This window comes from Heteronotia binoei, chromosome 12, assembly GCF_032191835.1.
Source record: "Heteronotia binoei isolate CCM8104 ecotype False Entrance Well chromosome 12, APGP_CSIRO_Hbin_v1, whole genome shotgun sequence".
Taxonomy (NCBI): domain Eukaryota; kingdom Metazoa; phylum Chordata; class Lepidosauria; order Squamata; family Gekkonidae; genus Heteronotia; species Heteronotia binoei.
The window spans coordinates 39348552-39374898 of NC_083234.1; the positions used below are offsets into that span (position 1 = coordinate 39348552).

The window sequence follows — 26347 nt, forward strand, 5'->3', positions numbered from 1 at the left end:
TCCGGAGTAAACATGCCCAGATCGGGACTGTTACTCATCCTGGAGACGATTCACAAATCTGGTGCCAAAAGACTAGTTTCCACCACCCGTTGGTGGTGGGGGGAGGGGGAATGGGACTTTAATCCGAATTAGCACAAGTGATAGCAGCTGCTGGGGACTGAAGTGGTCGTGTGGCTCAGAACCAGTACAACTTTCCTCTGGCCTCCTAAAGATACTGTACGGGCAAGACATGATTAGCGTGTGGAACTCGCTGCCACAGCCTGTGGTGAAGGCAGGTCACAGGTTTAGATGACGACGAATGGTAGCGATGGTGAAAAGAGCCGTCGCAACTGATCTGTGCCCAACTCCACAGGATTTTCAAGGCCAGAGACATTCCCAGGTGGTTTGCCATTGCCGGTCTCCGCATAGCGACCCTGGACTGCGGAGGTTTGTCTCTCTTCCAGTGACTAACCGGGCCGACCCTGTTTGGCTTCCCAGGTCTGACCAGGTCAGGGGACTGGGAACGGGCATTGATCAGAATTCGCGGAGCAGCATACGGCTGACAAATCCCACGTGCTGTAGTGTGAAGGCGCAGGACACGGCGTCCCGCTCAAACCAAGCGGGTCTGGGTCTCGTTAGCGCCTGGATGAGCCCACTTATGATCTCCAGGTAACTCAGTCAGCGGCATATGTGGTTGACTGTATGCTCAGAGGCAGTATAGCTCGGGATATCAGTTGCTGGGACGTCAGCCGTGGGAAAGGACTTCTTGTTCCTCAACCACTTGGGGGGTGGGGGGGGGGATCTTCAGACAAACCTTGGATCGGCCGATATGGCGGTGTGATCCTCAAGCAGCAACTGACCCAGCTGGAAGTCTTTCCGTTTCTCTTGTTTCAATAGTGAACCAAATAAGGCTGAAGCGTCAAGATGCCTTCTTGTAGCATGAAATCCACCACGAGCGGAACCGCGTCCTTGGGAAATGGATGCCGAGGTGCGCTCGAAACCCCTTCCCAAGTTGTGCGTGGTTAGGCTTCCTCCCTTCAGATGCTCAAAGAATCAAGAGACGGAGATCAGCACGGAGCGGGCATTCCCAGTTAGACGGCGCTGAAATGAACTCGCTCGCTTGCGATTCGGGGAGGAGGGTCTTTAAGAAAAAAAAAAAATTGTACCCCCATGCTGTCAACTCGGAGTGACTCCGATTCGAAGACTGGAATGTTGAGGCTAGATTGCACTGGACGAAACGGGTCCCCCGAGGATATGAGGTTTGTGTGGAAACCTAGATGCGTTGCCTGTGCCTGTTCTCTTCTCCGCCACCCACCCCCCGTCAAAACCAGGGTAGTCATTTTGGGCAGGGGGGAAGTGGAGCTCTGATTTTTGGGGATGAATGACGACGGGGTCAGAATCGATGTCAAACCAACCTTTTTAATCACGTCCAAGAATAGCCAGTAAGAAGCCTCACAGAACAGTCACTGAACTTCGGAATTCGCCGGGGGAGGGAGGGAGACGGGCAGGGCGACCAGTTTTTCGCACAAGCCTGGGAAGATCTGAGGATCACTTTCCTCCAGGGCGGTCCAAACGCAACACCCTGAACAATTTCACCTATAATTCGGGTTTATCGCTGTCCCCAAGCTGACATCAAGTCATAGAGTTGGTTTATTTGGTTCTCTAGAGCAGAATGCCAATTTGGGGACAGGGCTAAACCAGGATGAAAGGTCTAGTGCGAAACTGATCCCTCTCTTCGATTCTTTTGAACCGGAGCCGCATCTTCTGGATGGATATTAAGGCTTAAAAAGAAGGGCGAGGGTGGGGGAATTGTTGCACGTTCTCTTCCAAAAGAAATGCCTTCGAACGCAGAGCCAGGGTGTGCGATGCAAGCTGCAGACTGCAATCCCTGGGCAGGCACCTCTGTTGGAGAGCTAGCAAAAGGGATTCGTTTCGGAGTAGACTTGTCTGCATTAGACTGGACTGTGCTGAGCGCAAGAAAGAGCGGGGGGGGGGCTTTCAGGGTGACTTGGGGGATAAACAAACCGTGGATGTTCCACTCTCGAAAGCCCCAAACGCCAGCAGTTAACTCAGAGCTGCCTCCAGCACGAATCGAGCCCAGGATCTGAAGGCGCCAGAAAAAGCGGGGGATCGGCCCTTCGATTAGCGAAGCTGGCCGTCAATTTCAGGCGGCTCGCCCCTAGGCAGTGTTGCCCAGGGGAGTTGGAAAGAAAGTGTCCCTCTTTGGGGGCTTCCCCTTTTTCAGGATCCCTGAGACCCACCACGCAAAATGAAGGCCCGGTAGTGGCTTCGCTTTCTGGTTCCGCCTTTGGGCCATCTGCGGCCATTTAACTTGGCCTTGGGAGGTGATGGGATCGTGGCGGGGGGGGGGGTTGCGGGGCACACGGTGCAGAAATCCAGGCAGCGCAGGCCGTCTAGAGAGGGCCCCTCGTTCGTTTGTCCCTGAAGGGCAAAATTTTGGTGGCAGCTGCTGGAGGCCCCCTCCCCTGACCCCAGCCGATGCCCTCTGACCCCGGCTCCCCCTCAATCCCCTACCAGCCAATTTCCCTGCGGGGCTTCTGGCCTCGCCTGGTTTTGAAAGGCTGCGCGCCTCCACAGCTCCGGCCCGGTCCAGTCCAGCAGCCCGACAGGGATCCAATTGTCCTCTTTTTACTCCCCCCTTCTTGGACCCATTTGGGAAATTAGATGGCAAAGAAGCGAGATGGAGTTTAGTTTAAAACAAAATCGGGAACAGCAACTAAAAAAAGGGGGGGGGGATAATTTCTTCTTTACTGATTGGCCAAGATTTTGGGGACTGAATAAAGAACCGTTTTTCAAATCACACTGGTGGCAATTCAGCTGCAGCCCTGAAACCTTTTCTTGGAGGAGCGGCTCTGCTGAAACTCATCCCGAAGCAGTGACGCCGAAATTCTAAGCTTCGATGACACGGCGGTTTTGCCGCTAGTTTACTCGAGAGAAGCCCGACCGAGCTGCAGCGAACCGCTTTGGAGAAATCATTCCCCAAGAATTCCCTTTGGAGTAAAGAGGATGCCGAGCTGCGGCACTTCTGTTCCAGCGGTCGCACAAACGAAATGGGTTTGTTTTGCCCGTGTGACGAAAGAGAGAGAGAGAGAAAGAGCTTTCCTTAGGACATCCTTGGAAATCTGCATCTTGTGAGAATCCCGTTTAAACGTCAATTGTAGACCAGCGTGTGTGCTTAACTTCCCTCTGGCTTTCCCCGGAGTGACAAAAGTCCCCCGAGGATTTCTCTTGCCCCCGCCTTAATTGCGTTCCGTGGGTGAAGCCGCTCCTAGACCTTCGAAGCGGGCCTGACATAAGAGAACTTCCGGCTGGATTGTGACCCAGTTCTGGCTGACATCGCGGGGGAAAAAGACAAATAGTTCAAGACCTGAACTTCCTCCCCTGCTTTCATTTAAAAAGAAAAGCCGCCTTAAATTCAAAATGCATTACAAAACAATCCCAAGGTGCTGCGTTGATTTCATTTTAGAAAAGCTTTCCCTCCTCTACATGTCCAGGAGATGAAGCGGGGGCGGGGGGTGGGGGGAGTAATTGTTTGTACACAGCGACGGCAGGAGATTTATTAGTTCATCTCATGCCAGGTCTGTCATGAATCCGGGCAGAACAATTCAGAAGTCTTGTCTTTCCTCCTTTCTTCCCCCAACCGGGAGCAAAAGCCAGATCTCACCCCCACCCACCCGCTCCCAGGGAAGCATTTTAACCTGATTTGTTGGTCAATTTCAACTCGCTTAAGAAACGGTTCTAAATGGCTGTAGAGCCCGCCTTTGCCCTGGGACAGAAAGGCGAAAGGAAGTTTTAAAAAGCTGGGAATTAAACCCAGCTAGAAAGGGAGAGTCCTCGTCTCCCCTCAAAGCCGGCCTTTCACGAGGGGGGGGGGGGGTGTTAATCGGGGAGCCGTGCAGCATAATGAGGCAAAGAAACCGGCGCTCGGCCCCTTTAACTGGGGAACATCTGATTCCCTCATCTGGCAGATGGTCTCGCAGTCCAGATTAGCATTCATTGTCTCGAAATCTGTTTCCGCGTTGGTGTTATATAGATTTCAGGGGCAGATCTATACTCTCAGATCGCGGCACAAAAGGGACGGGGGGCGCGGGGGGAGGGAGGGAAATGATACCAAAGCGGCTTAATTTATATCGAGAGAGGTGTCATTCTTTCCTGCAAGACCAGCGTCTCCGCGGCTTTCAGCGCGCGTGTGTTCCTGCGCCTTGCGTGTGTTACAGATGATATACGCCTTCTCCAACCATACGTGCAACTGAAGTTCACGTTTGGCAACTCCGGCGTTGTGCGAAGTTCTGAAGGCGGGCTACGGATCGTGACATATGCGGGGGGGAAGCTTCTTCACACACACACAATCTCACACCCCCAGACGCGTGACCTCAGGCGCGCACACAGCAACAAAATGTCAGCCCCCCTCCCGCTATTCCCCGCAAGGAACAGTGTAGGGAGGGAGCCCTCTAGAACTCAGTCCTAGGCTGCCCTCCCCCTTCCTCTGGAGTAACTCCGTCTCATTGTGCCCCTTACTTCCTCGCGAGGAAGCGTGTCGTAGGGTTGCAGGCTAGCCCATCAAACAGACGCGGTCCCCTTAAACGTCTTCCCCGGCATTTGGAGAGAGAGAGAAAAAAGTTTCTCTGATGTGATTGAAACAAGATTACGTTTAAAAATAAACACGTTTTATAAAATGTCACAAGGAACGTCGGGGCGACTATGGGACTAGGGCGATCTGAACGCTGCAGGCGCAGCTGGGAAGGCGATTGGCCCCGGTTCTCTTCCCAGATCTGTTTTAGGTTAACAAAGCGAAAACAAAGTTATTTGGTAAGTAACTTATTCAACACCCTGGTAAGCTTCTTCGCCGGGCTCGAGGTCGCTTCTCTCTCCCCTCCGCCGCTCGCCCCCCCCCCCCGTTCCCCTCTGCTTTCATTTAAACCGCAGCTACAACCAGCGTGTATCAGTTTTGAGAAGAGCTTGCCCTTCTCCTCCAATGAGAGACGACTATGCAAATAGCAGCGCCTTATTTGGAAGCGCGCCCCTCCCCATTTCCTAGTACGTTCTCTCCTGCCGCTGTAACCCATTCATGGTGCGGGAAAACAGACGCGTTTTGCCACAGCTTCCAGTGTAATCAGATTCTCTTTAGCTGCGTTTCGTCTTTTTTTCTTTCACAATTGATCGCGGTTTTTTTTTTTTAATTCTCTCTCTCTCCCCTCGTGGATTAGGCAGCCGTCAATCCTCCCTCGTGACTCCGCAAAGCAGGTGAACCTTAGGAACAAGGACTGGGGATGCATTTTCGTCCCGGGCACTGTTTATTAGAAATGATGATCTATCGTATCGGAAGAGGCTGATCGGAGCAACGTTGCGGTCTCTTTTTTTGCAAGAATTGAGAGAGGAAAGAGGGGGGAAAACCCATCCTTTAAAAATACCCAAGTCTTCTTCAAAACACTGAAGAAATTGCGACTCGGCTTAACTTCTTTGGAATTTGTGGCGTGCACGCGTGTGACTGATCCCTGCTTGAAGTTTCCTTTGGCAACCGGAAGCGTTGTTTGGGGTTTGGGATAAACTTTTCTTAAATGTTTGGGATCCAAGATACCTTAGGAAGAGGACCCATCCTGAAAGATAAGGTGCTGGGATCGGAGATGGATCCCGTCCGATCTTGGGTCAGGAATGTCGGGGTAGTGGACGCCAATGTAGCCGCGCAAAGGTAATGTCACCATCTCCCCTGTTTCCTCCCTTCCCCCTTGGCATTCCTGTTATTGCGACTCAAGAGCTCTCTGTTGTTTTCGGATTTTGGTTAACTGTTATCATACTAGGCCAGCGACACGGGGAAACAGTCCGGCTTCCTCGGAGCGAGGTCCTTTTCTTGCGCACCAAATAAGTTCCACTGAAACTAGTTTTCTTCTCCCGTTGGAGGAGATGACAAAAAATGGACAAGGGAAGTTTTGCTGGGGCTAACTGCGGCCTTTATTCTTCCCCAGAACGCACTTTCTGCAGCCCGACCCCGTGCATGTCTACTCAGAAGTAAATCACATAGAATTTTAAGCGCTCTGTACTACCAGTAAGGGCGCACAACCTCGGATCCCCTTTCCTTAAAGTTGCTCCCAAATCAGTGCGCACACATTTCCGTGTAAACGCCTTTAGGATTTGGAAGCTCAGCCAAAGCCAATGTCTTTAAATTTCTTAGCTCGGAGCCTCGAGATACGGTTCAAATCTCATCCTGTTTTCTCTGCGGCCTCACTCCAAAGCCTCAACAGTTTACTCCGAAATAAGATGCGGAGAAGAAGCATGATTGGACCATGAATCCCGACTTCATAGGATCTGCATATTTAATAATAATAATAATAATCTAGCAATAAGAATAGCAAATAGGAATACTTTCCGAGGAGTAAGGCAATAGGACTTACTTCTGAGTAAACGAGCATAAGTTCGAGCTGCGTGTCTCTACCGCTGCAGACATACTTATGAGGAGGATGCGAGATCATTCAGATGCAGGGAGCTGCTGCAAGCGGTGTGTGATGCTGCAGGGCCGGCTGTGGCCAGCTTTGCTTGACAGTAAGCGAATTTCCCCGGTAGAGCGGGAATCCGACAGCGGCGACTAATTCCCTGGAAGCGAAGGGGGGATCCGTTGAAACTCCAAGGGGCTTCCTTCCAAGTCACCTAACAAATGGAGTCTGGAACGACAGTCTGCGATGCGTTTGCTCTGAGAGTAAGTTCCACTGAACACATTAGTTTAGACAGGTTGGATTTCAAAGACCTCTGGATCAGGACTGATAGGCCAGCGTCTGGGCCTACAGAGATACAGGCTGGCCAAAGTCGGGAGGTTGTAACAGGGAAGCACTTTGGAAAAGAAAAGGTCACCAGCCATGCCGGAGCCGCGGTTTAATCATCCATCCATCCGAGGGAGATCACGGCCGCAGTAGATTTAGTAGCCTGAATGTGCTTTACTCAGAAGTAACCTCCGCTAGTCAATGGGAATTCAGGGCAAGAAGGAGGAGGCGGGATCGCAGCCCTGGACCACTCCAAAAGACAACAACCGGCGCAAGGCCGAGATCGCCCGCTGGTTCCGACCTATTCCGGGGACCAGAAGCCAGGGCGCGCCAAGATTTTCTTCGCTGCCAGCGACAGTTTCGCTTTCCAGACTGCGGGACCCGGGGTGGGGGGAATAACAGCATGGTTCTCCTCAATACATTACCTTGGGAGGGAATTCCCAGTGATTTCAGGAGTGCCTGTTTTCAGGTAAGGGAGCAGATCCACAGAACGTGGAAACGGCCAGGCGCTCCTGCAGCGGTGCGCTCAGCAGTGGCGATTCCATCCCTTGCAGCTAACGGGCCGGCACTGAGATGCGTCGCTGAGGTGACTTTCATGCCCTATTCCAGAGCAGGCTTGTTTGAGAGTAAGCCCATAGGTCTCAGCGGGGCTTACATCTGAGAATACACGGCCTGGGCTGCGCTTCCTCCTCTCCTCACCTTTCCCAGCGCGAATTTCCCCCGGACTCCAAATCTTTCTGCTCTCCTCCCTCCCGACCCAAGAAAGACCAGCTCTTTTCCTCTGTGCTTGGAGGCTGGCAGCCGGCTCTTTAGGACCATCAAACGAGCGGACCAGAAAGTCTCTCTCATCGGAGAGCGAAAAGAAGCATTCATCTTCCCGCCCCCTGCGCCGAAAAAGCCACGGGGTCCGCTTTGACTGGGGGAGGGTCCCGCCGCTGATGATTCTAGCAGGTCTTCCTTCCCACGTGGAGGCCGGCAAACAAAACAAGAAGAGGGCCAAGGCGAGAAAGGTCCCAGGAAGCCAGTGATCCCGTCATGTTTTAGCTCAAGCCCAGTAAACCAAAGTTTAAATTCAAGGGAACTGTTGGGGAAAAGTGGGAGGGGCGGTGGAATATCAAACTGCCCATGTTTGGGCGCAGAGCGCTCAAGAACATCTACTCAGAAGTAAACCCCACGAATTCCCTTAGGCTTACTCTCCAGTAAGGATTGCAATCTCACTTCAATCAAAAGGGGATTTGGGGATCAGCAACCAATCCAAGCAGTTTTGCTTTTCTTTCTTTTTTAAGCGATGAGATGGAGCAATCCAAGGTTTTAATCCGGTGCACCCGCTAGAAAACAAAACGCATTTGTTGGAAAAGCGATCCCACCACCGCCAGCGCTACTGCTCTGATCCTAAAACGCATTTTCCAGTCCAGTGTGTTTTGGCTGCAACCTTAAACAGATTCACGGAAAATATAACTCCTAGTGATTTGTTCGGGATTTACTTCTGGGTAAAGCATACGTCGGATAGTAACGTGAAGCAGCGCGCAGACCTGAGTTTGTGCACATTTACTCAGAAGTAAGCCCCAATGACTCCGAAGGCGTTCGTTCCCAAGGAAGGCGACAACTACAATCACAAGAACCTGTACATTCTAACGCAGCGAGTTTGCAAAATTAGACACCCTTACATGAGAGTAAGAATTTAGTAGAATTTGTGTTCGAGTAAACCATGCAAAAGAATCGATCGGCCCAGCAGAATGTTACAACTTCTCCAAAAGTTGACAGCAATAAATACTGTTCTTGCACTGGAATAAATTCAGTTGAATTTAGTAGTCCTTCCTTCAGCGTAAATGCATATAGGCTTGGGCTGTCACTCAGGCTGGAGAAGAAAGAAATCACTGAGGGTCAATACTGGGGTCAGACCCGAGGAACTCGGCGGGACAGAGTTTTGACCAACCAACAGTAGGGCTGTTTTTTACATTTTGCCGGAGATGCTGCTGGATTCCTAGCTCCAGTTGGCCCAGAAGGTACCAAATGCACACCTGTTTTAAGGTTAAAGCCGTAACTGGCTGGCGGAACCCGGTTCCTCAGCCTTTCGGCTTGGGGATCAATTCGATTGATTCCTCTTTGCTCCGAAGAGCCGTGGATTCCAGCCGAAGCAGCTTCAAAGTCAGGGAGCGCGCCCGGCTGCTTCGGAGGAGCGAAGGAGTCACGTCCAGGATACACGCGGCGGAATCGCAACTCCAGCCTCCTCCTCTGATCTCCCCCTTTCCGCCCGAAGCCCGGTGACCTGAGCCCTTAGAAGCCGGCGGGGCGGGGGGGGGGGGAGAGAAAGTTACATTTTTATGGGCCGTTTGCTAATCCGGCCCTTGACGCGCCTTGTGCGCCTTGCCTTGGAGAAAGTTTCTCGAGAGTCAACGAACTTTCCCCATGCCACTAAATCCGGGGGAATCGCTTCTGCTCAGCTACTGGAGAGCCGGAGATAGGATGTGTTGGGGGGAAGATCCGTATTGCGGATCCAAATGTTTGTGGTTGTTCGGAACTGGGGGTGAGAACGGAAGCGAAGACCTTCCCATTTGGAAACTCGTGACCTTCGCAAGAGAGCCCCCCCCCCCACTCAGCTGGCTGGGATGGGCCTCAAGGACCTGGGGGGGGGGCAGCTGGGACTGAGGCATGTTTACTCGCAAGTAAGCCCTGCTGATTTCAATGGGACCTGCCGCCCAGGAAGCCTGCGTAAAGAGTGGCATCCGAAAAGTGGGCGAAGTGTTGCGGTTTCAAGGGCAACCCCCTTCCCCGCCACACGGAACGGCCTCTTTCGGGGTTTGTCATTCTTCGACCCCTTGAAAAGGAGACCCCCCATCCTCCCCCCCCCCCCGCCCAAGGGTGCTCTCTCTCACGCTTCGGGCCTTGGTGCCTGCCCGGCCTTCCCAGGCAGGCGATCAACTTCCCGGGAAGATGAGGCCGGAGAAATAAGCAGGCTGTGCGGAGGGGCGGGAGGGTGAGAGAAATGTTACCAAGCGCAGTCCCAAGGATGGCTTCTTCTCACCCCCAGCCTTTGGGTGCTTAAGGAAGACGAGATCCGGAGGAGGCCCCTCCGTGCTCCTTGCCACAGGCAGCCGCGGGGCTCCAGTCCCAGAGCAGCAGCGCTTCAGCATCTTAGTGGGTTTTCGGTATTGTTGGTCTATGGACTCGGGGGGGGGGGGGGTTCCGCCTTCTTGCCTTCAGCCCGAAAATAGGTCTCGGAGTCTCTCAGCTCTACACCGAGAAGGTGGCTTCCGGCAGGTGACTGGCTTCCCGGGCTGGGGGCTTTCTCTGCGCTCCTGGAGGTCGGTCCTTCCTTCCTTCCTTCCTTCCTTCCTTCCTTCCTTCCTTCCTTCCTTCCTTCCTTCCTTCCTTCCTTCCTTCCTTCCTTCCTTCCTTCCTTCCTTCCTTCCTTCCTTCCTTCACTGGCTTGTCTGTGTTCTCTTTCTCCCCGCAGCGGCGTGGCTTTGTCGCGGGCCCACTTCGAGAAGCAGCCGCCCTCCAACTTGCGCAAGTCCAACTTCTTCCACTTTGTCCTGGCTCTCTACGACCGGCAAGGGCAGCCCGTGGAAATCGAGCGGACGGCGTTCGTGGACTTCGTGGAGAACGACAAAGTAAGGCTTGGGGCGGCCGGGGGGGGGGGGTGTCCTTTCGCTTCCTCTCTCTTTTCTGAGACCTCTTCCTGCTTGCCTTCCCCCCCACCCCCGCTGGTACACCCCGATCCACAAGGCTATTGAGCAGCGCTATTGACTGCGATGGGACCGGCAGGGGAATGTTCAAGGTCACCCGGCCAAACCTAAGTTCAGACTTGGCGGATCGCTGTTTGGAAAACTTCGGGGAACCCCAATCGCCTGGCAGAAAGGCCTGCTCGGCCCTATTCTTCTGAAAGCAGGAGAGTCCAGTCCAGCCGGGGTAGGAGTCAAGCCTTGCAGGACAGTCCTAAGCAGAGTCAACCCATTCTAGGTCCACAGAAATCACTGGGCTTTGTCTGGAGTAACTGCTTAGGACCGCACTGCTATAGTGCACTGGTTCTAGTCCAGAAGCAAGATCCGTCTCAGAAGGTCTGTTGAGTTGAGACTCTCAACTTGAGAGCGCCGATCTACATGAACTGGGGGGCGGGGGGGGGGGCTTCAACGAGAGCCTCCCGTTTCTTTCGAGACCGGGCCTGGGGCTTGCGCAGGAGAACTTCCGGCTGGGCTCACAAGGAGGACCGCGGGACCCGAATACTTGCCGGTCCGCACTCTTGTTAATTTCCCTCAGCCGAGGCAACCTCCTGCGTCAATTTCACTGCGCTCCGCATTCTGCGGACATAACCTGGTGGCGCTGGAAAACTGCGCGGCAGCGCGAACCTATTTCTCCGGTGAAAGTCCCGCTGAGTTCCGCGGTCTTATTTCCTCTTAGATGAGGATTTTCACTCAGTTCCCATTAAGACTTGGTGGTTCTTAATTTAGAGTCTGACCTGGTGCTTGGGGGAACTAGCCTTCCCGGTTCCCTTCCTTACTCCAGCCCTCTTCCCGTATGACTTTTGGGCACGCAGGACCCCTCAGCCGCAGCACAGGCTTTTCTGGTGTCCTTTCTGCCCAGCAGACGAGCTGGCTGGTCTTGTTGGAGGGGAGGGTCGCGCACGGGAGAAGGAGCGAGAGGCAGGGAGAAATTGAAGCAGAATGAAATACATTTCAATGTAAAATCATACCAAGTGTTGGGTCTAGCAGGAGAATCTAAGACTCCGGTTAATCTTTTACTTCATGTGTCCTGATGTACCCTCAAAAGTAATGAACAAAAGTGCGGATGAGTTTAGGGAGGTCGTATGATAGTTGGAGCGTAGACCCGGCCTAGGTTTAAATCCCTTCTCAACAAGGCTGACCGGTAGTTCTCCCCCATTTTATCTCTGTAACAACTATCGCAAGGTTATTCTGGGGATAAAAAAGGGAAGAATCTTGTATGCCGCCTTGAGCTCTGTGGAGAAAAGGCGGCATAAAGTCCTTGGGGTGGGGGAGGAGAGAATGGCGAAGTGAGTGAGGGCTACATTCTTTTTGAGTCTCAGAAATCCGGAATTTCTTTGCCGAGGGATGCAACTGCATTCCCCTTTTTAATCATAAACGTAGCTCTTTCCGAAGTTCGGTTTCCCCGGTTCACTGAAGTTTCGAGAGCTGTCACTGCTTAATGTCGCCGTTCTTCGGGCATGCCAAAGCAGCGCTCGGGAGACATCCGCTTGCCCTGCGGGACGGAGGCGAGACAGGGATTCTTCGAGCCTCGGAGATGGGCCAAGGCACCCCCGGGACAAGGAGGGTGGGGCTCGCGGGGTTGTGCGGGGGTCGGCTGCCCTGAATACTTTCGGCACAAGGGTCGGGTTTAAAAACGCACCAGAGAACAAAAGAATTCAAGAGAGATCTCAAAACGAAACATCAGCCGGTTTGCTAGGTTTCTCCAGCACGAACACCTGGGCCGTCCTCAGCTCCGCAAGTTGGGGCGCCGCAAGCCTGCGCGCTCTCACGTGGGAGCAGCAAGCCCCGTGGCACGAAGCGGGGACTTGGTCCCCAATATCCAGAAAGGGCTCCGGGGAGCGGGCGCAGAAAAAGGCGAATTTGTTCCAAGAAGAAAACGGGGAGGGGGAGGAGGAGAAGCTCAGTCGGAGAACCCGAATCCTCCAGGGGAGAGATGAGCGACCCCCTGAGTCTTGTGTGTGCGAACTCTCTTCCTGACTCCCCCACCCCGTCCCCCCTCCCCATCTCTTTCTCTGCAGGAACAAGGCAACGAAAAAACCAACAACGGCACCCATTACAAACTGCAGCTCCTTTACAGCAACGGTAAGTCAGGGCTGGGGGGAGGGGGGGCTTTGGAAAACGTGGGTGGGAGGAAGGAAGCCTGGCTCCGCAGGAAAGCCCCCCCCCCCCCCGCCCGCCGGCTGCCTTAGAGGCTGGAGCCAGAGAAAGCCTCCCAGAGGCCTGCAAGACCCCCTGCCATGGAGGCTCTCTCCCCCTTGTGCTGGCAGGTTTGGGAAGTGTTTCCAAAACCACTAGGCCCTGTTTGACCAAGTGAACGATAGGCCTACACCAAGGAAAGCCTTCCTTCGCTCCTCCAGGGCAACTCTCTTCCACGCTGCTGGCTGTCTTCGGCTTGAATGTCCCTCTCCTCCTTGAGGCTGGTGGGAATGGGAAGAGCCCCTTGGCCTCTGCTTTGGGATCAGGGGACAGCTAAGCCCACCTGCACCGGCTCCCTCTCCTCATGACTGTGTTTTGTAGAAATAGAAATAGTTCACTGGCAGCAGTGGTGGTAGTGGAGGGGGCACATCAGTTCATGGAAGGCCAAGTTCTGTGGGATCGGGAATGGGGGTCAGTGGATTGAAGAATAACTTCTCTGCAAGAGTCGGACTTTCTCCCACCCTGTTGCTTTCTGCACGCTCCCTGCAGGTGTCAGAACTGAACAAGACCTCTTTGTTAGACTCATTGACTCCGTCACAAAACAGGTAAGCCTGGACAGATTTCTGTTTGCAAAATCCATTCTGTTCTTGCCCTCCGTTACTTTGCCAGATTTGCACAGGGCTGTTTTCTTCTCACTCAAAGCAGCAGCATCTGCAGTATCTTTTCATTTCAGAGGGTAGCCATTCTAGTCTGCTGCAGAGCACCTAGATTCAAGCCCAACAGCACCTTAGAGAGCAACAAGATTTGCTGGGTATGCCCTGGCCTCGATAGCCCAGGCTAGCCTGATCTTGTCAGAGCTGGGAAGCTAAGCAGGTCCAACTGCAGCAAGTATGTGGGAGACCTCCAAAGAATACCAGGGCTGGGACACAGAGGCAGGCCAAGCAAGTCACCTCTCTGAAATGTCCTAGCCCCAGAAGGAGTTGCCAGAAGTCAGCCATGACTTTTGGGCATGCACACGCACATGCACTCATACACACACTCACACACACACACACACACACACACAAAGTGCAAGTTAAAAAGATGTCCTGGTATGAGCTTTTGAGAGTCAAAGCTCCCTTCCCTCCATTTATTTGCATTATATTTATATCCTGCCCATTCTATACTGACTCAAGGTGGCTAACAGCATAAAATAGAAACAAAAACAATATTAAAACAATAAAACAATCAGATAAATGGCAATGGTGCTACTTCAGGCGGATCATGTAATATTTTCTTTCTCAACACGTACAGATCCTAGGCAGTTAGTACTAAAGTATGATAGATCCAGCTATGGCAGCAGCCCTCTTCCATTAGATGTTATATGCCATCCAAAACAGTTCAGTCTTGCAGGCCCTGCAGAACTGTGATAAATCCCACAGGGCCCTGATGGCTTCTGAGAGGGTGTTGCAAAGTATTGGAGCCACAACCAAGAAGGCTCTTGCTCTGGTGGAATTAAGCCTAGCCTCTTTTAGCCCAGGGATAGCCAAAAGATTTTGAGAGCTTGATCACAGTGCTCTCTGGGGAACATGTGGGGCAAGGCGGTCCCGCAGATAGGTAGATCCTAGCCCATATAGGGTTTTGAAGGTTAATACCAGGACCTTGAAATGGATTCGATACGCAACAGGCAGCCAGTGCAGCGTTCTCAGCACAGGCTGAATGTGCTCCTGATGGGAAAGCCCTGTTAGTGCATTCTGCACTAATTGCAGCTTCCAAATCTGAGTCAAGGGCAGCCCCATGTAGAGAGTGTTACAGTAATCAATTCTTGAGGTGACCGAGGCATGGATCACCATTGCTAAGTTGCTGCACTCAAGGTAGGGGACCAACTGCCGTGTTCGTCGAAGGTGAAAAAAAGCAGCTCTGGCAGTGGCTGCTACTTGGGCCTCCATAGTTAAGGAGGACTCCAGAAGCACTTCCAAGCTCTTAACCCTTGACGCTGGTGGCAATGGGACCCCATCGAAGGCTGGTAGAGGGACCACCCTTCCTAGGCCGCTGCAACTTAGATAGAGAAGCTCCATCTTCATTGGATTCAGCTTTAGCCAACTCAGCCTGAGCCATGATACTACGGCTTGCAGCCGATCTCCATCAGATCTCTAAGATGCTACCGGACACAAATCTAGTTACAATATCTTTTAGTATCTGTAATGTGAAAAGTATCCCCAGAGGAGTCTTTTCATGCACAGATACCTGCTTTTTAGCAAAGAGACACTGCACAAGCATTGCAGTTTCTAGATATTATACACAGGGCCGGCCTGATGACCTGGGGTGCCCTAGGCAGACTTGCTGCCTGGCACACCACCCCCCTAAAGTGCCCCCCCACAGCTCCCCCCCTTTGGCTCCGTGCCCCCTTCCCTCTGTGCCCTCTCCCTCCCTTCCCCATGTATCAATGCTGGAACCGGCTCTAATGCCGCGTTCCAGCACCCCGCCCGCCCCCCACTCGGCGTCCTTCCTGCTCCCCCCCATGCAGCATCCTGCCCACTCCGCTGGCCTGCCTGGCACAGCTAAAAGCGGCGGCACTCCGCTCGCTTGGTCCCTTCCCCCTGCTCGTTGCTGGCTAAAAGTAAGTTTTGCTGACTTCGCAGCTCACGCCTGCGCATTTTAGCTTGCTTTTAGCCGGCAAAGAGCAGGGGGAAGGGAGCAAGCGAGCGGGGTGCTGCCACATTTAGCTGTGTCGGGCAGGCCAGTGGAGTGCCGGGGGGGGGCAGGGGGGCAGGTGGCGGCCCAGAGGGGGCTAGCGGGGAGGGGGGAGGGAGGCAAGCTAAGCTCTTGCCTGGGGCATCGGAGGGGGGGGCCAGAGCCCAATTTTCACCCCCAGTCTCTCGGCACCCTAGGCAACCGCCTAGTTTGTCTAGCAGGAGGGCCTGCCCTGATTATACAGAAATAGTTATAAATGTAGGAGAAGATCTTTAAAAGAATGAATTCTCAGACTTTTTGTCTTTTTTTTTTAAATAGCCCATTGCATATGAAGGACAAAACAAGAACCCAGAAATGTGCAGAGTTCTACTCACTCACGAAGTCATGTGCAGGTAAGATGATGATGATGACTTCATTGGGGTGACATATTGTTCATGATCCAAGAGGCAGAAAGTAAGGCCACTTGAAGGATGAAAGTACAGATGCTGCTTAGAGTCTTCTCCATATCCTCTCCATCTGTTGCTGTGAATGTAAAAAGAGGCACTTGAAAATGGACTTGTAGGAAGCATTTTGACTTCAGTTGTATTGCGTATCTGAATAAACTGAAGGCGGTACAAGGATAAAGTGCATTGCAACCCCTTTGCAACCCCTCTGCACTTTACAAAGCATGTACAGTCTTTAATCTCAAGGAGTTTTCACTGTTCTGCATGTTCATTGTCTATTTGCCTGTTGAAACCACCAGCTCTGTTGCCGCAGCTCTGAAAGATCAAACTGGAATCCAAAACATGCTAGAGGGCTACATGTGAAAATATGCCATGATAAGAACATAAGAGAAGCCATGTTGGATCAGGCCAATGGCCCATCCAGTCCACTCTGTGTCACACAGTGGCCAAAAAACCCCAAGCGCCATCAGGAGGTCCATCACTGGGGACAGGATACTAGAAGCCCTCCTACTGTGCCCCCCCCCCACAAGCACCAAGAATACAGAGCATCACTGCCCCAGACAGAGAGTTCCATCAATACCCTGTGGCTAATAGCCCCTGATGGACCTCTGCTAATAGCCACTGATGGACCTCTGATATTAACTGGCCAACATATTTTGAAAATAATCCAAGCTATTTCATGATTCAAATTCTAACCAAAAGGACACCAGACTTTGAAGAGGTATTCCTTCTTTGCAGACACAGAAGGGAATGGCTCTTTCAAGATGTTTGCTGTGAGGGTGCATGTGTGTAACTTCAAAAGCAAGGAAGATTCTCTCCCCCCGCAATGCTTGCTTTTATTCAGACACCAGTTTGCACAGGAGTCATCAATTAAAAGGCATAAAAGGTGTCATCAATTAAAAGGCATATGATGAATCTATTAAGATTCTTTTAACTAGCCCATCCTGCTGCAGTCTGTCAGTGTTCTTGTATTAAATATGCTGGGGATAGATCTTCAAGTGAGAGTGAAGATCAACAGTGATCTTTCTTAGAGAATGCATGACCTCATTGTCACAGGTGGGTTTTTTTTTAACCTAGCTGCTCTTCATCATATTAGATCACAAAATTGAACTGACTTCAACTCAAAGGTGCTGATGTGCTTTTTTCCTCTTAAACTGAGTTTGCTTTTCCTCTTTGGAATGGATACCATTGAGCATTTTCCTTCTGTTCTTCATCATTAGAAAAGCTATGTGGTTATATATATTTAAAAGAAAAAGAAAAAGAAAAGCTATGTGGTGACTAAACATAACATTGGCTTGTAGGTGTTGAGCACACAGGACTGGCTGTGCAGATGCCATTTACTTATTTTGAGGCATGGAAATCTATGAGTATATTTATGCTGTTGTATGCCATGAATTTCAACATGCAGGACTGTACATCTGCACAATTTTAAATGTATGAATGCTTACCAGGTATTTACAGGCCAATCTTATATAAGTTTACCTTCATGTAAATAGATTCAGGCAGGGCTTTTTTTGTAGCAGGAACTCCTTTGCATATTCAGTCACACACCCCTGATATAATCAATCCTCCTGGAGCTTACAGTAGGCCCTATAAGAAGAGCCCTATAAGCTCTTGGAGGATTGGCTACATGAAGGGCGTGTGGCCTAATATGCAAAGGAGTTTCTGCTACAAAAAAAGCCCAGGTGTGTAGCCATGTTGGTCTGAAGCAGCAGAACAAGGTTTGAGTACCCTGGCACCTTTGACCAACAAAGTTTTGTTGTGAGTATACGCTTTTGTATCTGATACATGTGTAAGATACATGTATCTTAAGAAATATGTGTGCACACAAAAGCTTATACCCAGAATAAAACTTTGTTGGTCTTAAGGGTGCTATTGGACTCAAACTTTGTTCTGTCTTCATGTAAAATACGCATAGGGCTGTGGCCACAGTTTTAAAAATCACTGCACAAAATAAACTCCCTAAATATAATGGATCTGACCCAGCCCAAATGAAGCAGTGATTTTAATGGAATAATTCAGTGTGCACTTAAAACTTCCTCAATGAAATAAAAGAGACTTTAACAGCACAATCCTACTCAGGTTTACTCAGAGGTAAGTCCCTCTGTAGTCAGTGGAGCTTACTCCTAGGTAAGTGTGCATAGGTTTGCTCTGTAAAATTCTGGCTGGATCATACTACTTTTAGACTTCTCTAGATTTTTTTGTTTAAAAAAATCTGGATGTTGTACTGTTTGAAATGCATTAATAACTAAGAAACCGTAAATAACAGGGATGTGACCGATCTGGGGCTCTTCTCTTTTTCATAGGCATACATTGGGTCAATATTTCTCCAAGCACATTGACTTACCAATGTCTGTATCACACACCCCGCCCCCCCACAACTCAGCTTTTATACTCTGTCCAGCAAGAATGTCAGAATATTCCATGTCTGAATTAAGATGGTATTATGACTTTAAAGTCTCCAAAGGTAAAAACATTATTGAGTTGACATGCGGTCACCTTGCATAGTAGACTAGCCACAGAAGACTTACAATTTGGTAATCTTTTTTTCATGTAATACACAGATTAGTGAACCAAATAAAAATAATTCCTTGGATAAGAACCTAATCAACATAGTTGGAATGTAAGTGTCTTGTGTAGACACAATTTTAATGAGTTGGATGTTGATATTGTGTGCGTGTGTGTGTGTATACATATGTATATTAAAAAAAAAGAACCATCACAGCATATCTTACTTGGAATAAGTCTTGAGAAAATCTATCCAGCCTAGTTAATCTTGACATTTTTATTTTAAGCACAATAATCAGATCTCACTGTGGGCTGCTTAAGGAGCAGCATGAATTTTTAAAGCTCCTAGTTTAGCCTGCATTAGTAACAGTATATCAAAATTTAATATACTGTACTAGCCCAGCCGTTCAAGGGGAAGCCCATTGTCTTTGAGTGACAGCCCTTGTTTTCCATTTGAGTCGGGAGATAAACGTTCTTCTGATTTGTCATATAGAATTGTCCGACTCACCACCTCAAATGCAGACAAGTGCATCCAGCGCCCCAACATCTTTCTCTGAGTGACAGATGCGCACTTAGCAGGAATGTTGTCTAAATATTTATGCAGATGCAACGATGTGTCACTGGCGGAAGGAGGGGAAAAAAAATCTCTGTTTCACAATGATTAGTGTATGCATTTAATATTTTCAGTGTGGCACAGAGCAGTGGGTGTCGATATTCGCAGCACTTACACCTAGATCTTCAGCGTGTTCTCTCAAGCCACGATGATTTCAATACTTGTATGGGAAATAGTTAGGACAGGGATATTGGGAGACTTAGCCTTGAATCTTCTTAAGCGAACCGTAATGTATGCAAAATCTTTGCACAGATGATGGATAAATATCAAAGTCAGGCTTCTCTCCTAGAATAATCCCCCCCCAGCCCCCCTTGCCAACTATCCGCTAAGAGGAAAACTGTTTTGTTCTGCTGTTGCCAGCAGCCCCAGTGCCCTTCATGCTCAGGGGGGTGAAAAGGTATTATAATGTGAACAGAAGTAGTCTCGGGGCCTACAGCTGGCTAATAACAGAGTTGCATTGAGCGCAAGCGAGACCCACAGCTGTGACTTTCGCCACAAGGCCCAGACTAGACAGCAGCAGACATAATCAGCTGAGCCAGCCGGCCAGTGAGCCTAGGTCTTTATCGGCCAGATGGTGTGAATTTAGACACTTTTGTTATGCAATGCCAGGGAGGAGTTGGGGAGAAGAAAACAAAACAAAGGCCACCATGCTGGGTGCTTATTTGAGTTTGAAATTAGAGACAGATTTTTTTTTTTTTGTGAAAGTTGAGGGCTGAATTTTAAAACCATTTTTGAAGGGGGGAGGAGGGAATAGCCCTAAGCTTTTCTTTGAAACCCATAGCCTTATGGGGCATCCTGTTTCTGCAAGTCTGTGCTTCAGCTTGTGCTTTCTGTGCACGAGGGTCTCTCTTCTTTTTAGCACAAGCTCCATCTCAGAGTGGCAGTCCTGGCAAGTTCTAAATAGAGGCAGGGATCGCTCAGGATATTTTGCTAGGTTAAATGGTTGCAAATTTGAGAACAAACTCACCTTGGTATTTAGGATGCTGGATGGAGTGCACACACGGCTGCTGCTGAGATCAGTGGTCCTGTGTCTTCTCTCTTCTCCAGTCCAGCAATGCAGTATATAAGGTGTAATGTTGTTGTTGTTGCACACTGTGAGCTTCTAAGAACATAAGAAGAGCCGTGCTGGATCAGGGCAGTGGCTCATCTAGTTCAACATCCTATCTCATACAGTGGACAATCACTTACTTTGGAGGACCAACAACAAGGCATAGAGGGTGAGCCCTTCCCCTGATGTTTCCTTCTGGCACTGGTATCCAGAAATTTACTGCTTCTGAATGTGGAAGTTCCCTTTAGTTACCATGCCTAGTAGTAGCCACGGACCTGTGCTCCATGTGAATCTGGATAATTCCTTTTTAAATCCACCCATGCCTATGGCTATCACTGTATCCTGTGGCAGCAAATTCCACATTTTAATCATTCACTCTGCAAAGAAATATTTCCTTTTGTCTATTCTGAATCTACTGTCCATCAGCTTCATTGGATGTCTAGCATTTTGGGAGAAGGAGAAAAAGTTCTTCTTGTCTACTCTGTGCATAATTTTACAAACCTCTCTTATGTCCTCTCTTAGTTATCTTTTTTCTAAATTTAAAAGTCTCAGACTCTTCAACCTTTCATCACAGGAAAGGTGCTCCAAACCCCTTTTCATTCTGGTTGCCCCTTTCTGCATTTTTCCCCTCCACCCCCACATTTAGCAGCCACTACCAAGTGAAGTGGAATCAAATTCTGATACCTCAATGGCGATGATAGAAGCCATTTCAGATTGTCACATGAACAAGCTGTGGCATCTAACTCATCAATTCAAGATGAGGGGGGCAGGGGTAGTAGGATGACCAGAGGCTAAGGATGAGGAAGCTTCTGTGTCTTTTAAGAGTTGATAAACAGACAATATTTCAGGAGGTGTGACTTGCAGTGGGTGAACGATTCTGTAGAATCTTAAAGGTACAGGAACCCCCTTGTTTCATCTGGCATCCAGGGTAAGCAGGGCCAGCCCTAGACTGAACAGCAACCCAGGTGAGGAGTCTCTTTGGTTTACCCTCTCCATCTGTTCAGCTTTGAAATGCGTTCTTTTGTAGTGCATTTGTTAGCTGCTTAATGATTCTGGTGTACAATTAACACACATTATTTACCCCTGGCATATTAAATGATAATATCTGTAAATCAGTATGTTATTCAGAATACACACACACGGGTCATTTTGTAGAAAAATAGGTGGTGGAGCTCATTCAAGGATTGTTATGCAGCTGCACCTACTATTCAATGGACAAGGTGGGGACGAGGAGGGGGAACCCTCAGAAAGGTTCAGGAGCTGTGCTCCTGTGAGCTCCTGCTGAATCTGAGGCCTGTATGTGCCTGTGTGTATGTGTATATATATATGTATATGGGCAATATGTGATATGGTAAACTTCTCTGAGTGCTGTTGAGCTGTCGGTTTTAAAAATGTTTTTATTGTATTTTATTGTGTTATCATATGCTGCACTCCGCCCTGAGCCCTATGGGGAATGGGCGGAATAGAAATATACTAAAACAAATAAAAATAAATATATACATATGTATATGTATATGTATGCATGTATATGCGTATGTATATGTGGGTATATGTGTGTGTGTGGGTATACACACACACAACCCCCCCCCCCAAGCATATGTAAGAATTTAAAAATAGTTGAAATGGACTGACATAAAGTGCAGAAGCGCTGGAGGTCTTTTCAGTTTCAGAAGTGAAGGAAATTGTATGTATAATCTGCCTCATCAGTTTAATAGGAAACCACAATAGCAATTTGTGTAGGGATGGACATGAATCGACTCACAAACTAAAGTTCATGACAAATTTGGACTGGTTCATGGTTTGCAAAGTGAAGTTCATGCCAGGTCAACCTGCACAAACTTTCCAGGTGTTTGTGGAGATTCATGCTGGTTCATGGGCAGAGAGTCCAGATGGACTGTCTCCAATTAATGCTCACCAACTGAAGGGCATGTAGGGGAGTATCCTGGGAAGGTCACTTGTGACTTTGATGTCTCTAGCTTGGACAGGATCCATTCTATAAACTCCTGGACCTGTCAAAATGACTGCCTGACAGGTGGTCATTATAACAGGGGGAGCTTCAGGAACGTGTAGAATGGACCTTTTCAAGTTAGAGACACTAAACTGGCAGGGGATCTCTGGCTGACATCTCTCTGTGCTCCAAGTTTAGTGAGGATTGGATTTATGGGGTCTGAGTTACCAGCAGGGTCTAATGCCATGGAGTCTACCCTCAGAGCAGATATTTTCTCCAGGGGAACTGATCTTTGTAGTGTAGGAATCAGTTGTAATACCAGAAGATCTCCAGGCTGCACCTGAAGGTTGGCAACTCTACTTGAGTGATCTGAGCCAATGAATGTTCATTTGGGACATCACTGATCTGAGTAGTGCTTACTCTAGTACAGGGGTGGCCAAACTGTGGCTCAGGACCCACATACGGCTCTTTCACACACATTGTGTGACTCTCAAAGCCCCCATCACCCTGTTGGCCAGCTTGGAGAAGGCATCTGTCTCTTTAAATCACTTCTTCAAGCCAAGCCATCTGGTGGCTTTGAGAATACATTTAAAGTTAAAGTTGTTTTCTTTCTATCTCTATCTCCCTCCCCACCCTCCAATTTGCTTTCTTTCCACCTTTCTTATCACCCTTCCTTTCTCCCTGTCTTGTGGCTCTCAAACACCTGACATTCATGTCTTGCGGCTCTCAAACGTCTGATGTTTATTCTCTGCGGCTCTTACATTAAGCAAGTTTGGCCACCCCTGCTCGAGTATAAGATCTGGTCTCTGCAGGATACAAAATGTTGAGTTGGCAGAATGAACTGTCCATCTCCAGCCTGCAGGTGGATTTTAAGGCTTTAAAATATTTTCCTAAGTCAGTCATTATGTGCTGTAGAAAACTAGTCCACTGGAGCAGAAATGCCTAGCTTAGCATGTTTCCTGTTGTGCTAGTTTTCTACTTACAGGGTGGCTTTTATATAGGGGAGCACTAAAAATTGTGAACTCTGACCTACAGTTGACCATTCCTTTCTGCCATCTCATTTGGCTATGTTGGCATGTAAAACAGTTGATTAATCAGTGGGGGGCAATTAGGACTGGTGGGGGGCAAGTTAGAGCACACTTTTATTTTTGGAGGCTATTTTGAGGCATTATGACACGAGGGAGGAAAGATAATGTTACAGGGGTCATTCCTAATAATGGCCGCTAGACTTCAATGATGGTGAAATTAGTTTCCTTTGCACTTGTTTTTAAGAACCTCTACTTATATTTGGGGCACATGTAAATATTTACTCTTCACCAGTCACTTAAAAGGCAGGTGATCCATTAGAACTGTTTAACTGGTTGGCAGCCCAAATATAGTTTTGCTCAAAATTGTAGTCCTTGTGGGTTAAACGTATACTAAAAGTGATTTGTTTGTTTTGTTTTACCAATACATTGCATTTGGGGAAAAGTACTGATATAACTAACATGAATTTGAGTGGACTTCAGAGGATGGTGGAAGACAGGAGGGCCTCGCATGACTTGGGGTCTCAAAGAGTCGGCATCGACTGTGCAACTGAACAACAACAACAAACTTAAAAATTAAGAATCATTATCCACAATTGATTCTGAAAAATGCACAGTGGAGTTACTAATCTAGGAGGAACCATTCAGAGAGTTTTAGTGGTGAGTCTGTTGGAAGTGAAGGACTTTGCACTTTTAGCCTCAGCCTTCAGAGGGGGACTATAGGAGAGCCAGAGAGATAGATAGGCTAGGACACTGAGCATCCTTTCCTTCCATCCTCTGATGCTATCCCTTTGATGTGTGGGTTGTTACTCTTCCTTCATTCCTTCTGGCCTCCCACCTTCTTTCCACACAATGCCAGACTTCTCCATCTTGGCGGCATGAGAACAGGACCAGCCAGGAGTCCCTCAAGTCTAGTCCTGGCTGCTCATGACAGCAGCAGGACAAAAATGATCACAGGCAGGTTTTGTGACAGTCGTACTTATCCAAGAGATGACTAAGTTCATCTCTCAGTAGTGCACATGCCCTGCGCATCGAAGATCCCTGGCATCTTCTTTTAAAAGGATCACATGTAGAAGATATTGTAAAAAAAAAAAAATCTGCTCAAGATCTTCAAGAGGTGCTGCAAGTCTGAGTGGACTGTCCTGGATTGCATAGGCCAGTGGTGAAACCAGAGTGGTATGGCTGTTGTTGGTAAACTACAGCCAGGAACGCCCAAGTATAAATCCCTACTCTGCTATCAAATTCATAGGGTGACTCTAGGCTAGTCACATTCAATTTTCCTCCGAGGTGGTTGTAAGGATTGAGGGGTATACTTTATCCTTGGAGGAAGAGTGGCATAAAATATGCTGAATTCTAACTACCATACCTTTTCAACAAAATCTTTAGAGTACTAATGTAGGCTTTAATGCTGTGTGTGTGTGTATTGGGTGGCTTTCTTATTCAAGTCTTCTGCTTGGCCAATAGATATCAGATTGCAATACATATCAGATTGCAGTGATTCTGAGTTTGGCATTTCATAGGTATGATTTTTGTGTTGTAATTTTAATATGCTGTAAGCCAGTCTTGTAGAGAGTATTAATCCATTTTATTTAGTACATTTGTTTAAAATCTTAACACTACATGAGGCAGCTTCATATCTGAGTGCCATGAGATGGTTTTTATGAAGGAAAGAATGGAGACAGGTGCTTTGGTAGCTGACAACATGCCCTAAAACAACTCTGCCATTTGTGGGGTGGGAACTAGTTATCTTGTGCCTTGTTTCATTTGGGACCATGAAAATAGCTGCACCCCAAAAGCTGTACTTTGGGAAAGTATTTTCAATTTTTATTGCATGTTCAACAACAAGAAGCCTACTGACTCCTGAGGACACGAGTATGTTAACCATGGTTTGTTGTGCTCTTGATATAAAAGTTCTGTCAGACTTACTCTTTGTCTGCTACATTTCCTTCCATCTCCAGCCGTTGCTGTGAGAAGAAAAGCTGCGGAAACCGTAACGAAACTCCCTCGGATCCTGTGATCATTGACAGGTAGGAAATAAAAATGCTGTCAAAGTTTATTCTCTGCAATCGGACCAGGTGAAGAGTCTTTAAAACTGAGTGAGACATTGAGTCATGTCACTGTTGCATGCCTGAAAAGTGGTCTCAAAATTCTAGCTTTTTTTTTTTTTTAATCTCACCAGAGGTCTGGTTGTTGTTGAAATGTCCTTTTAAAAAAAATGATGTTCTCCATGTGCTTAATGTTGTCTACACAACCAGGGGATAGTTCCAACTGGTTCAGGAAACAGATAACATTTCAGGTTATCCCAGCGGCTTCGTTAACATTCCTTTAATGATGTTGGCAGTAACATTTTCTTGGAAAGCCATGAGCCAAGCTTGAAATGCCTGGCTTTGGAATTGCTATAAATTTTACTCCAAACATTGTGTTCCAATTCTGGTTTGTCTCAAAACTGAGACTTTAAATCAGAGTGATCTTTCGGTATGGAGACCAAGGTAGAAAAAAAGGACGGTTTTCCATCCTTAATGTAATTAATATCTTTTGGAGTTAATTCTGACCAACAGTTTAAGAAAACTATCAAATATAAGGTGGTTTTATTAATAACAAGACAATCAGAGTACTGGAAGAAGATGGCCTTATGAATTTTGGAAGGTTTAGGCAGAGATGGAGAATGCCTTCTTCTTTCTTCCTCAGCCACCAACTGGAGATGGGATGCTTGACTGAAGACATCAGGTCTCATATAGGGGAGACCAGTGCAACATTCTTGGAGATGGTGCCTGAGCTGAACCTCATGTTTGTTTGATTGCTTTGGAGGGGGGCATAATGTAGTCATGGGTAGGTGGGTTAGGGAATGCCTTTCAATCATTGGGACATAACAGGATGTCTGCTGGAGAGAGCAAGAGAGCATAGGGCTTGGAGAGTGTCAAAGTCCAGTATCTGTGTCACTGTGATGTTTTATGGAGGGTCATCTATGAGCAGATTTATCATTGGTTGGGTTAAGTTTAAAGATCTCCATATTGTTGCAGAGTCTCTACTTTCTCCCCCTCCCACAATATGATCCCGATAGGTCATAATTCTCTCTGTCTGTGTTGGATTTATTAATCCAGGTTACTCTCTAGACTTGTTCCATCCTGCAATAGCATGTGCAATAGACTGGACACAATTTAGAATCAGGGCTGAAATCTTACAATGCAATTCTAACCAGGTGTACTCAGTGGCATTTAATTCTAAGTAAATATTTTTGGGATAGCAGTTAGTGTCTTGCACTCCAGTCTAAACTTCTTGAAGTCGGTGAGTTTAGACTGGAGTAACTGCACTGGATTCTACTATAACTTTTCCATGACAGCACCTATTATCTGGAATTGTCTTTAAAAAGCACAATTTTTTTGTATTAACTAAAATATAAATTTTAATGTAATACTTGACTGGGTCAATTATGTGTGTGTGTGTGTGTGCAGCATTATTTTTTGGAATAGTTCCAG

At 48.4% G+C, this 26347-nt stretch overlaps 1 protein-coding gene across 1 annotated transcript in view; it reads left to right on the forward strand.

Annotated features, from left to right (window-relative positions):
* Positions 1-5407: 5407 nt before the first annotated feature.
* EBF2 (EBF transcription factor 2) overlaps positions 5408-26347 on the forward strand; it is a 323444-nt gene continuing 302504 nt past the window's right edge. The window contains exons 1-6 of the mRNA XM_060251623.1: positions 5408-5689; positions 10210-10366; positions 12496-12559; positions 13163-13218; positions 15605-15678; positions 24830-24898. Coding sequence (XP_060107606.1) covers positions 5559-5689; positions 10210-10366; positions 12496-12559; positions 13163-13218; positions 15605-15678; positions 24830-24898 — 551 coding nt within the window. The 5' untranslated portion in view covers positions 5408-5558. The remainder of the gene's footprint in view (positions 5690-10209; positions 10367-12495; positions 12560-13162; positions 13219-15604; positions 15679-24829; positions 24899-26347) is intronic.